At 32.0% G+C, this 13,725-nt stretch overlaps 2 protein-coding genes across 5 annotated transcripts; both read left to right on the top strand.

Annotated features, from left to right (window-relative positions):
- The first annotated feature begins 2,130 nt into the window (after positions 1–2,130).
- On the top strand, positions 2,131–6,936 carry LOC130623343 (nuclear receptor 2C2-associated protein-like). Of its 2 annotated transcripts, XM_057438815.1 has the most exons (3): positions 2,131–4,881; positions 4,952–6,101; positions 6,566–6,936. In XM_057438815.1, exons 2-3 carry the CDS (start codon positions 5,979–5,981, stop codon positions 6,854–6,856), a joined length of 414 nt encoding a protein of 137 aa, XP_057294798.1. In that variant the 5' UTR covers positions 2,131–4,881; positions 4,952–5,978; the 3' UTR covers positions 6,857–6,936. The 2 variants fall into 2 exon arrangements, with proteins under 2 accessions (XP_057294798.1, XP_057294797.1); XM_057438814.1 differs by having other exon boundaries at positions 2,131–6,101.
- Positions 6,937–7,098: 162 nt separating this feature from the next.
- LOC130623338 (protein ABHD11-like) lies at positions 7,099–10,239 on the top strand. Of its 3 annotated transcripts, none has more exons than XM_057438808.1 (6): positions 7,099–7,242; positions 7,385–7,515; positions 8,105–8,231; positions 8,583–8,788; positions 9,083–9,270; positions 9,968–10,239. In XM_057438808.1, exons 1-6 carry the CDS (start codon positions 7,233–7,235, stop codon positions 10,101–10,103), a joined length of 798 nt encoding a protein of 265 aa, XP_057294791.1. In that variant the 5' UTR covers positions 7,099–7,232; the 3' UTR covers positions 10,104–10,239. The 3 variants fall into 3 exon arrangements, with proteins under 3 accessions (XP_057294791.1, XP_057294793.1, XP_057294792.1); XM_057438810.1 differs by having other exon boundaries at positions 7,371–7,515; XM_057438809.1 differs by lacking the exon at positions 9,968–10,239 and adding an exon at positions 9,376–9,929 and having other exon boundaries at positions 7,105–7,242; positions 7,371–7,515.
- The last annotated feature ends 3,486 nt before the right edge of the window (positions 10,240–13,725 follow it).

Below are 13,725 nucleotides of genomic sequence, written 5' to 3'. Positions count from 1 at the left end.
CCCACCAAAATGATTGCCAGAAATGTGGCACCGACCCCCACCTGATATAAAACTACTCTGGGGACGAGGTTGGACAGCTCGTTTTTTTCCCATTTTTGCGTCTTTCGGCGCAATTTTCACTCTTTTGGCGCTCCATCAAATCATAATAGTATCTTTTAGTAAAGAGAGGAAATGTGTAAAATAAAACGTGGAAAGTTTTCAAATCAAATGTGCTATTATAGCTAGCTGGTTGAGATTTTTAAAAGATGTTCAAATTTTACGTCTAGCCTCACAAATATTAGGGATATATTTTGTTTATAATGTCCAGGAGGATCCATGATTTTGATGAGGAGCTAGCTAGCTACACCACACAGACCGAAAGGGTCCAAGCTCTATCAGACAACTTCCTGCAACATCCAAAACGAACCACACAGTGTGCTATCTCCTCATTTTCCTCACATGTCAGGGGTTAACCTAAGGACTGTGGCAATATTCACTTGCCCATATTAAATCGTCCCGCACAAAGTATGTAATGTAGCTAGAAAGATAATCCAAAACTTTTGTGAAATATGTTGTAACATTAATTGGAGGAGAGTCACTCAATTGACTGATTAAAAGCTCCAAAGCGCCACTCACTCGATCGGGGTACTAAAAAGTTAGCGTCAGCTGCCGACTCGCCCAATCGGGTGATTACCCCGATCGGGGGAGACTCACCCGATCGGGGTAAAGTGCCGTACTGATGCATTTTTTTTCGCAAAAAGGTTAGCTACAAAAATTTGCTAAAACACCTCGCATAGTCAAAGTCAGCTGCCATCATTTGATCATCCACTTAAACTACCTGACCTACCTCTACGCCGGCATAGTTTCGCCACTAGAAAAATTTGGTGTAACGCCCTCCTTGCAAAAATTAACACAACTTTAGCTGGCATGTTTGTATACTTGATAAATTCCGTTTTGGTAATTGCAAAAATTATATTTGCATCAGTTCCCTATGTTGTCAATGTCAGCCCTCGAAATTAGCCCAAAAACCCGTCGGCAATAAATTGCCGACAACATAGCCGTTTGTAGCGGCAATTCCTTGGCAATAATTTGCCGATGCGAGAGAGTGAAGCGTCGGCAATTTTGAAAATATTACTTTTTTAAGCTTCGTTAGTCTTACTTACAGTACTGGAATCAGGACACCTAACATCGTGAGCGCGTATCATGCGCGACACAAACGATCCATGATCCTATCGTGACCATCGCGATAGAAAAGATGTTAACGAAGAGCTTCGTGATAGTCGCGATGCATAAAAAACTAACGATGCTATAGCGATCGTCACTATTAGTCGTGATTGTCGCGATGGATCATGAATAACATTAAAAATATTAAACAATAGATGTGTATAGCTAATCTTGTGTCTTTGTTTTTGTTTTTTACATTTAAAAATTCTTTTGGATCTTGTATTTTTATTAGAAATTAGATTTTAGAAATAAGTTGACTCCAACTCAATTACTTGTTCTACGCGCAAAGTAATAGTAGTTTATGGTCTGTCGGTGGGTGAAAAAAAAAAATTTATCGAGAATGTATAAATGGTTGGAACAACAAAAAAATAAAAAACAACAACGGAGGAGGGTGTTACGACAAGCATATTTTTCTTCATATGTTTTGCTTGAATTAGCGAATGTTAAATTAGAGAATGTCCGATTTAATGAAAGTTCATGGAAAAATAAAATGTATGGTCGGAACAACAACAAAAATATAATAATAATAAAATAACAACAGAGGAGGGTGTTACGACAACCGTTTTCTATGTATTTTTTCGCACGCAGTTTATATTTTTTAGTTGCGAAGGAAAATAATAATAATTTGTCTCACTAAAAAATGTAACTAGTACTCAAGGTGAAAAGATAAAAATACTTGCATGTTAAAAAACTTGTTTTCAAAAGTTATGCAGGAAGTTTTTTTTGTGTTGTTTTGAAAGCTGTACAGCAAGAATTATTCTTGTGCTGTTTTGAAAGTTATACAGAATATACCTGCGTTGTTTTGAAAGATATACAGCAGATTATACTTAGGCTGTTTTGAAATTTATACAGCAAGTTATTATTTTCCCATTTAAAATAATAAAACACAAAATTTATTTTAATAAAAAAGTTAAGTGTTCTTTTAATGTTTTTTGCGCAAAAAGTTTCACGGACTATAGTTTAGTTGACAATATTTAGAGTCTTTCGCGACATTAAAATTATTTATTTATATTCATAACGGAGGAGGGTGTTACGACATGCGTATTTTACGTTGTTTTAATTATTTTTCTAATATCATTGAAAAAGATTTAATGATATTAATTATTTTTCCTAAATAATATCGACTAAGAAATTTAAGATTTTAGCAAGCAGCGTAATTTTAAACATATATTAATCATAACAAAGGAGGGTGTTACGACATTCATAATCTTTTTTTTTCACGAGATGGGATAAGAAAATGTTTGTTTGTTGATATTTTTATTATTTTTTTTTATCGTGAAAGTTAGGGTCGGGCGGGCCCGTACAACAACTAAGTAAGTCTAAACAAGAAAAAAGCTTACGACAACGAAAATATTTTTGATTTAAGAAAAAACAAAAAACAATTATTCATATTTACTTGCGCTATTCTGTCATGACATTAATTACGTGATTTTATAATGTTTAAAGATGTATCGTGACGGTCACGATATGGATCGCATCGTGAAAGCGACCCCACGATGGATCACAACCTTCACGATGCTAAAAAATTTTACTATTATTATTATTATTCCGAATGTTTATACAGGATATAGCCACTTCAGTGTTTGAAACACTGTTATCAATGTGGGTCCTGTGTTTAGAATGTATACATTAAGTATACACCGGCATTACCTACCCAATTTCCCTCACATGGCATGGGTTGACCTGTAGCTGTAGTAAAGACACTTGCTAAACATGCCCGCGCTGTGGACCGAACCACGGACCTTGTGATTACGAAGCGAACTCCATAACCACAAGGCCACGCGCGACAGCATCGTGAATCGTGCGCGACGCACATGATACGCGATCCACGATGTTAGGTGTCCTGATTCCAGTTCTGTACCCTTTAAATATCAGTCTTTTTCAGGAGAGCCGTGTGATTAATCGCATGCCTGAAAAATAGAGTTTCCAAAATCAACCTATAAAATCCATTTTGTAGCGTGCCATGACAGTCCTCGAAATAATTTTTGGAGACTCATCAAACAAAATTTCCGCCACATTTCGTAGGACAAAACGTCTGGTAGATTTTCTGTCTTGGTTCGAAAACTTTTAGTCTTAGAATTATTGAATAGTCCTGATCCTTTTAATCCACGAGCAAGCCTATTCATAGCCAACCCGACTATCGTAGACATAAATCTCTTTGCCTTGCCCATTCGTTGTTGGTAACCAGGTCTTACACAAGAAATCCAGCCATGCGGCTCTTAACTAATGCGGAGGTGAACGCCGACGGAGCTGCAAAACTGCACTTACAGGCGGAACAGACATTTTATCATGGATTTAATTGTAGATACTTTCTTCATTTTACAAAACAATTGGAAACTATAGCAGGTCCGAATTTAATGGATTTTCTTTATGCCGCAAGTGTTATTGAAACAATTTTAAAAACAATTTTCTGTGTAAATTTTGTTAAAATGTAGCTGAACTTTTCGAAGGAATTTTGAAGTTTTATTAAAGCCACGTTGATAAAGATTTTTTGTAATTTGAAAACGAAGCATGTTTTTGCCTGTTTGCTAGTGATATCCTGAAAAATAAACAATAAGTTTAGAAAAGTGACCCTATAGTCATGCATACTATTTCGGAAATGTAGAAAACGAAGTTAAGATTGAAAGAGTCGCTATACGTAGACGCTCGATCATCGTGTTTGGGGTTCACAATTGAAAACATCCTCCACTTTTCTACCGCAAAATGAATGCGCAACAAAGATTAGCCTTGGCTGTTGCAAAATAAAACCGCGCAGGCAATTGCCGATTGCCGACGCTAATTTCGAGGGCTGCAAAGTTATGTGATGGAAGCTTGTAGAATATGCCATGTGTATTTATGCCATTATTTTCAGCATAAATTTAACAATTATCTCAAATTTCACAGATATAGGTATACTTCTTAACCCCCTAAGCGTTACCTTTTATAAAAATCCATACTTTTTTTCCGGCGTATTTGGCGAAAAAGCACATTTATAACAATGGCGACTTAACAACTTAAAAACTTAACAAATAGTGATAATATCATAATAAATATACTATTGCAAGGTGTCATGAAGATACCTTAATCAATTTTACACATTTTAAATACAAAATGGTAGCCCAGTAATTAAAAGTTATCCTCCGAAACCACATTTTTTAGTTTTTCAGCTAAATTTCAGAGAATTCTTTGCAATTTCTGACATATTATGTCAAAATTTACATAAAAATTTAGGAAGAGAGTATCAGCAATTGTAAAAAAAGTAATATGATGTTAATTATTGCTTTTAACCATGATATAACCTTTATTACAACCTTTATTATACAATTGTACGTATTTACCGTATCATATCATTGTGCGTAAACATAAAATAATGTCTCAAATAAAATAAACACAGTGTCAGTGCTATAAAAGTCAGTATTTTTTCAATTGACAATATCTTTTAAAACAGAGACCAACGTTTCGTACACACTATACATCTCCGGGTGGCATTTGCCTTTTTCTCTGTAGCGGGGACATATGGCTAGAAATGCATTTCAACTAATCAAAATGGGTTGTCAGATAAACTTGGTCTGCCACCACGGGGATAAACACTTCAGTGTCACATCAATTTTTTTTATCATTTGGCTTATTAGCGTGGAGCGAAATGTATATGGTTAAAGATTACCGCCAAGTTTATTATGCAAGATGTGACTTTTGAAGGTATATGTGTTTAGCGGATGTAACCACATCTTCTTTTAGACCATTTCTTCAATCTTTTTCTCTCTACTAGATAGGAGCTCATCATTTGATCTGATTGATTGACTCCGCCCATTGCATTGTTGTAGCAGTCGATGACAAGCTACCTTATCTTTACCTCGTCGTATGACAATAACTTCATCATCAGGCATACACAAAGTAAGCATTCTGACTTCTTGTTTATCTTTCTACTGAAGACACACCATACCATACCATAAGTAGGTAAATATGAAACACTCCTTTCTCCTGCTTTGAGTTTTGTATTCATTTTATGCTTTGGTAAACCTTGTCTAATTTTTTGTACGGTGCCAATTACATCAGTTTCCCACTTCCGAAGGGTATCTAAAAGCTTCAACGAAGAGTACTAATTATCTACATACACACATCTCCCCTCATCTAGAACATCTTGTTAGAGTGATTACAATATCTGTTGCTTAGTAACTAAAATGATTATTTTCAAGCCAGGTGTCCTCTCTGGTATAAAGAATTGAGTTCCAAACATAACCGGAACAGGCTTCTGTCAGCACAAAACTTTTGATTCCAAACCTTGCTCACCTTGTTCTTATGAATTGTTTCCAACTCAACCTGCCCTTCCAAAGAAGCAAAGCCTGTTCAAGTGTTAGAAGAGCTTGCCATCTGTTGACAAAATATATATGAATAGACTGAATTTTCGCAGACCAATTATATTTCTCACCAAGCATTTTTCGATGTCTGCAAAATGTATATACTTTTCAATCAGGACTAACTTGTTTTGAGGTAAAATTCTCTTTAAACCAGGAGTCTCAAATATTTTACCTCTTGAATAGTATGAGTACTAAGTTGGCTTGTGGATGATGCTACGATATATGATCGACACAATATAAAGTCAATTTTTTTGAAAACTTCCAATGTAAAGTCTTCACACTTGAAATTGAGTGGCATGTCTTTATTTCCATTTGTTTACATTTTTTTTATATATATATATATATACTGTCATATAGTTTGGCTGCACCTTTGTATATTTTTTTTTACTGTGTCTCTAGTACATTAAATTTTTTTAGCGATATACAAAAAAATATAAAATGGAAGTGAATAATCTTATATCTTCAACAATAGTTAGCTCTGTTTTAAATCGTGATGTTAAGCAATTTGGAAAGAAGTTTTTGTTTGATAACAATGACGACACATGTTGGAATTCCGATCAGGTGAGCAATGTTGCGATAATTTTTTGGACCTTTGTCATGTCTCATCAGCAGCATGTTTTTTAATACATCTAATAAGTTTTAAAGGTATTTTAAGCCTTTTCTGTTTGTTAGACGATAAGCTAAAGCATAAAATATACACCTCAATTTTACATATACAAGAAATCACAGTACACATATAAATTTACATGAACATAACAGCCATAAAACATTTTATTACAAAACACACTTCTTGGACAAAAGCTAAAAGATGAATAATATAACAACAGCGATCCACTAGAATTTGATTTGTTATGGTTGTATTGAGAACAAAATACACAATAGTGTGTTTAGTTTCTCTTTCCAGATAAACATTTTTAGTGTAGAAAAAGATTGACAACAATTTGAAATGATATTTATAACTAAGCTGATTCTGCCAAACTAACTTACACATGTTCAGGATGACGTATCCTTTCTTCTCCTTTCAGGGAGAATACCAACATGTAACTGTTCAGTTTGAAAAGCCTGTTTGTGTGACTGATATACACGTCCAATTTCAAGGTGGTTTTTCATGCAAGCAGTTTGATGTAAAACTTTTTCGAGATGGTAACGAGGAAACCTTATGTTCGTGTTACCCAGAAGATGTCAACGTTATGCAGCAATTTAAATTAGAAAGTGTAGATGAAAGTAGTAAAATAAAGCTCTTGTTTACCAAACATACAGATTTTTTTGGTCGGATTATTATTTATAATTTAAAATTTTATGGAAAAGTTACGTAATATTTCGTATAAAATATAGATAAACGTTTTGTATTATGTAGAAATGTTATGGTTATTTTTCTGAATAGTATTTTACTAGACCTCTGTCCTGTTCAGATAAAATATCTTGTAGATCAATAGTAAGCCTTTACATCATGCCTTCAATCAATATATGCTGTACAGCTTTGCAGTGACCATTTCTTCTAATTCTATGAAGAATGAAACCAACATATGTTATAATGTAAATTTGACTGTATTTGTAGTAAAATGAACTCACCGTGTCTACGGGCCAAAGGTATCAGGACTTCGAAATGTGTCTGTGGATATTTTACAGGCCAGATCAGACGCAAAAAATTTATGCACTCATCTTCACAAGTACTTTGTAAAATTAAAACTTATGAAAATAGGTTAGTATTTCGTTTTTTTTTCTAGTCATTAATTTCACCTTTTTTATCTGACTTTTTTATTTTTAAAAATTAATTCATTTGTCTTGGGCCATCACTCTACCCGTTTGTAAAAGTTTACTTTGTTTTAGACATGTAACTTTAGATTATGCGATTCACTCACAACACATAAAAGATCCAAATGCATCACCCATTGTTATATGTCATGGTCTGTTTGGCAGTAAGATCAATTGGAGATCGTTAGGTAGAAGAATAAATACAATGAGTGGTAGAAAGGCATGTATTAGATTTAAGTATTTTTTATATGAAAATATTTTTAACCTGGAAATTAGTAGAACCAACTTTGATAATGTAATAATTTAAAAGTGAGGTTTTCCTAAAAGATTGTTGCAACTTGTCTGTGTTTGGAATAAGAAATATACTCTTTACTTAAGCCCAATTGTGAACAACTTCAAAAAATTAAAAAGCAGTGAAAAGTTAAATCCTTTTGTTATTCTTATGTACAGCACTTAAAACTCCCCCACAAACATTAATAAACTTCTTGTCATTGCACAATGGATTCATCAACCTGTTAAATTGTACAAAACTAGTTGTAAGTCCGCAAAACAATTCTTAGAAATTTTCCTGTTACTACTCAGAGCTACCATATTTGACTCTAAACAGAAATAATTAGGATATAGAATAGAATAGAACCAAGGAAAATCCACTTTAATTTAACCCTCATAACCAAGATGATGAAAATATATCACATTTGTTGTTTTCTTAAAAAACTATTTTTGTTGGGGGTTTAGTATGACTCAAATTTGGTTGACAGACCGATTTTGTAGCAGAAGTAATTAAAATAATCTTATAATTTTTGCTGCAGGTTATAACCTACGACTGTGTGAATCACGGAGACAGTTCTCACCATGATGAAATGTCATATAATGATTTAGCCCATGATTTGATCGCGTTGTTAAATCAATTAGATATATCAAAAGTTTTATTGATAGGTTTGTATCTTTTTTAATATTGTTATTTAAAAATAAATACTTTTAATTTATATATGACGTTATTTGTGAAGAAACAAACTTAAAAACTGATTAAACCAAACATCGTTTCAGATAAATTTTTGTAAATGCAGCCAAAATATTTGACTTCAGGCATTTCTAATTGAGTGTTATAAGCTAAAATAGATTAATAATAGATGCCAACAATACTTTTGTAGAATATTGGAAAAGAAACAGCATATTAATTGTTACGTTAATTCTACCTCAGGAAATATTTCGAAACATATGAGAATATAAGTCATTACTTTCCTCCCCCCCTTTTTTTTGTTATATATATATTGTTTAATATTTTAGGTCATAGTATGGGTGGAAAAACTGTAATGACATCTGCTTTAACTTATCCTGATAGAGTTGAAAAAATTATCAGTGTTGATGCTGCACCTACAATATCGAAATCTTCTGGAGAGGTTTTACGTTATCTAAATGCTATGAGTGGTATGGATATGTCAAAAATGAAAACAAAACAGGCTATTGAAGAGGAATTACACAAAGTTGTCAAAGTAAAGTGTTTACTTTAGGACAAGAAACAGATTTTGCAAATTTTACCTATATTGCAAACATTTTGCCATAAATAACTTGCTATTTTTTCTATTTTATTGTTAATCTTTACAAAGAAAAATTTAACTATTTTCAAAAGATGTAAGAAATTTGATATGCATCCATATGTGAAATTTTTTAATCACAGAATGCAGGAAAAAATTGTGAATTTTTTCCTCCCAAAAATTACTGTTTTTAAATAACACACTTTAAATTGAGATGTAAATAAAATTTCTGTACTCTATTTTCTCTTTTAGTCAAGATCTGTTCTTATGTTTTTAATGCAAAATTTGAAGCCATTGGATGACGGCTTTTACTGGAGAATCAACTTAAAGGCCATGGCTAAAAACTACCATTACACACATGCCTTTCCTGTGTTTAAAGATGGTGTACAATTTGATAAACCAGCTTTATTTGTTGGTGGTGAAAGATCTTACTATATTACGTATGCATTCCTTTTTTTGGTTTTAGTAAATACAACAAAATCCTGTGATAACTTTCCACTCAGCCTTCATGTTTGTTTTGTTAATAATTTTTTCTTTTCTTAAAGGGAACCCGAGATATTAAAGTGATCTTGGACTTATATTATCGAGCTTAAAAAGTTGGTTAACAAGTCATCAATGCATAAATATAATATCTATGCATTGAGAAAGTTTGAAAGTTTTATAATAAATGTCCAACATCATTTTATACCTCAGAATCTTTTGAAGGTAATGACAAGAACTCTATAATGTGAAAATAACCTTTGTAACATATTGAAAACTATACCAGGTTTCCTGTCTTCATGTTTATGATCCAATATGATAAATATATGCATCTTTCTTTTGATTTTCTAAGCTTTATTGTAATTTGTGTAACATAGGGTTAATGAATTTCCTTATAAGTGGAGGAGCCAGTATAGTGAATAAGGAGGTTCCCCCATTGTCTATATATAGCACTATTCAAATTCTGTTATAATGGAGAGAAAATAGGGTTAATGAAGCTATCTAAGCTATCCCTGAAAAATATGCCCATTGTCCACCACTAGCCCTCTGGTTTCGGTAACCCTGTGACATGTAAACATCACCCTGTAACATGTACACATCACCCTGTGACATGTACACATCACATTAAAATAGATTCATATTTGTGTTTCTATTTAGAGAAGAAGAGTATCCTGAAATTATTAGGCTGTTTCCATTGGCAACAATTAAGCATATACCTGCTGCAGGACACTGGGTTCACTCTGATCAACCAAATGCATTTTTAGAAAGTATAGCATCATATATCAAAGTTTAGTTGTATAAAATTATATATTTCGAATTAATTTTAAAATGTAAAGAGATATGTCAATCTATTTTATTTTACTTTTAACATGCTATTTTTTATAATAGTTTTTTTGTTTTATTGAAGAAGTGGTGTGATTTCAGAATTATTCTGTTGTTGTTTAATTGTTGCCATGCTTTTTCTACTCATAATAATCTTACAGTAGTGTAGCAGAGAAAATTGATTAAATCACAGCAAAATATGCCAACGTTATGGTCTGTTGTGCACCTCATGTGTACAACATGTGGTTCACTCAAATGCTACTGTAGTCAAGAGTGGTACTTTTTTGTACCAGTATCAAAGTTATTTGCAAGCTTTTTTCTGTTGGGGTAAAGACATGAAAGAAAATGACACAATTTTCTTTTCTGCAGCTCTTTTTGAGTTTTAAACAAGGCTGTGTGTGGAGCATATGGTACTTCTTTTAGGTGATCTTCACGTGGTATAAGCCAGAAATTTCAAACTATAGCCGTTTGGGTTCCATTGAGAATTTGGTATAGGATCTTCTGTAGGGAAAATTGAGCTTTCATGTCTTCTCTCATGAGAGTCAATATAATAATGCATTATATTCCTGTTAAATTGGGAAATTTAAGTTGAAATTTTATTTGGAAAATAGCCCTATAATGGATACTGAGAACACATGGATTACACCCTGCTCCAGCAGCCACAAGCTTTGCTATTAAGTCACCAAACTATTTGTTTATTTTTTCGGTAGTGGAACTTGTCCACTTGCAGGTGTAATCTTATTAATGGGAAATTGGATTGAAAGTTTTTTCATATCAAACATTTTTGACTTTGCAATTAAAAAAAATTGTTTGATTAATGTTTTTTTAATTTATGTACTGTTTATTAAATTCAAATATAATTAAAACATCTTTTCCACAACTAACTCGTCTTCTGTAGTGGTTTTAAAATCTTATAATCTCTGTGTTGATGGTATAATGTAAAAAGTTGAATAAAGATTATGTTATGTTTTCATTTCTACAGAGGTATTTGATGCAGAAGGTTTTTATTGTTCCAGCAAATGCATATGTAATGATGAAAGTTTAAATTGTTGTTAAAAACATTAACAACATTAACAAACATTAACCCTAGTTGTCAGTAAAATGTAAGACTGTGGAAACTGGCATATGTTGTTAACAAAGACATTTTTATCTTAGTTGGTAGGTCCATTGCATTGCATTGCAGTGCATAATATAGCTATGAAGTTTTTTTCTTTATCGTAACCATAACATAAAAGAAAAGTATGGAAGAAAATTAATTCACGCAGCAGTAAGAATCTTCTTGCAACATGTAGACATTCAGGTGATCCAGATTTATATGAACATCTTTTATGACTATTAGTGTATGTGCAATTGCAGCATGCTTTCGTTTAGAAATATTGTATACACCCATAGCAGTGTTTTGTAAGCCTATTACCCTATTCAGTCCAGGTTTTTTCAAACTTATTATGACTGGGGGGAGGCCAGATTCCACCCCCCCCCCCTCCCCCCTCAATAACTTTTTATGGGTTTGTTTAAATTAAACCAAACTTATATTAAATTTTTAAGCACATTGTCTTAATAAGCTATTACCATTTTTTGGAATAACGTTATGCAAATATGAATGAATGAATGAATGAATGAATAATTGTTTCTGCTAAGTAGTTATTATTGGGTTTTAAATTTTAAATTTTAAATTTGAAGTTCATTTTTTAATTACTGAGTTGTGACACTACTTCTTCACACCCCCTTTTGTAAATATGACAGCATTGTTTTTATGGGGTTACTATGGTAACAAAAAGGCTTACATGCACATTGTATTCTCGACAGTTTGATTGCATTTAAAATTAGTTTTGTAAGTGCAGGATTTAACAAAAACACAAAAATTTTTTAAAGAATTTTTATGACGTTTTTTTTTAAATCAATCTAACTAATGAGATAATTATGTTCACTATTTAAGTTGTCAATCTGCTTAGGATAGCTTAATGAACTGAGTAGACAAAAATGTGTTGAAATTCACGACTTGATTTATATTCTTGCAGAGAAAGTTTATGTATTAAATATTGGAATAAAATTAGTTCGATAATAATATATCAATGTATGCAGTTCTCAAAATGAGTTTTCTGGAGCTGTAGTATTTATTACATGTGACAATAAAATATGTTAGCTAAGTAAGTTGAGGTGTTAATGAAAAAATAGCAAGTAATCTTACACCTAACTTTTTTAGTAATCGAACTTATTTTGCTCAACTCTATGTTTGCTACCTGTTGTAACACAGCTTAGGAATTATGAAAAATTATTATTATTATTATTATTATTATTATTATTATTATTATTATTATTATTATTATTATTATTATTATTATTATTATTATTATTATTATTATTATTATTATTATTATTAAAATTGTATACCCATAGATAGCCTTTTTAGTTTCTGTTGATATTGCTATCAAGGAGGGGGTCATGTGCATTTGAAGCTTCTATTTGGGCTACGAAAGTTGTGCAAGCACAGCAATCGCTAAACTAGACAACCGCCTAAGATATCAATCTTATTCTTACACTGGTTGCTATGCAGAAAGGGCTGCTTCATACTTTTATAATCTCTGACATGACTCATTTGGGGTTTGAATCCACGACTCTGGAAGCAAATGCTCCATTAGTAGGCTACCAGCCGGTATATAAAAGTGTTGTTTTTACCTTTTTGTAAGCATGGTGTATTTATTTTTTCTGTTCACAATAGCAAAATGCTTTAGCAACGTTTGAATTTTTTAATATGTTTAAAAGGTTTTCAAACAGAATATGTTTGTGAAATTGCCATTCCCTCTATGGTTTAAGAAGATTCCTTTCAGATCTCAGGTTCTTATGCTCCTGTGGCCTTTATTTATGTTTAACTTTTTGGATTTGTCCAGTCTCAGTAGACTTATAAAAAAATTTGCTGTTTGGTATTTATTTAATAACACATTCTAACCACTTTTCAATATAATATATATAATAATATATATTTTTTTTTTAATTTTTAACTTTTACAAACAGCTGGGTATACACCGACATCAATCAAATCCAAAATAATGTCCAAAGAAACATTTTGATAGTAACTTCTGTGTTATATCTTGTTTGTAAAAGTAAACAAGTCGACCATGTTGTTTTTTTCTCATGACAATCTTGTCACCACCAATGTCATTTTGTTTTTTTACTTTTTTTCTACCTTTTTTGTTTTTTATATTTATTTAAGTTGAAATATATATTATAATATAAGTGCTTCAACTGTATCACAGGATTACAACAAAAATGGATTCTAAAATAGCGCCATAACTTAATTAAAATTCCTACCAAACTCACAGAATTTCATGTAGGCCACTAAAGTGAAACAAGACACCACTTCGTGTTATATTAACATTCTCATTGAACTTTATTTTCGCATATTAACCTCTTCGATCTATAAGTTCAATAAACCTGGAAAATATTTAAAAACTTAGAATTGTCGTTGTTTTTTTGCTTAGCTTTGTTTGCCGCAGAAAAAAGACGCAGGAAAACGATCAACTTAAAAAATGTCGAAAAATTTTTTAAACAATTTTGAATTAATCAAACTGTCTTGCATAACAGTCAAGACTAAT

The sequence above is a fragment of the Hydractinia symbiolongicarpus genome, chromosome 13 (genome assembly GCF_029227915.1).
Source record: "Hydractinia symbiolongicarpus strain clone_291-10 chromosome 13, HSymV2.1, whole genome shotgun sequence".
Classification (NCBI taxonomy): Eukaryota; Metazoa; Cnidaria; class Hydrozoa; order Anthoathecata; family Hydractiniidae; genus Hydractinia; species Hydractinia symbiolongicarpus.
Note: the sequence above shows the minus strand (reverse complement) of the source record. Positions and strands in the feature narration are given on the sequence as shown.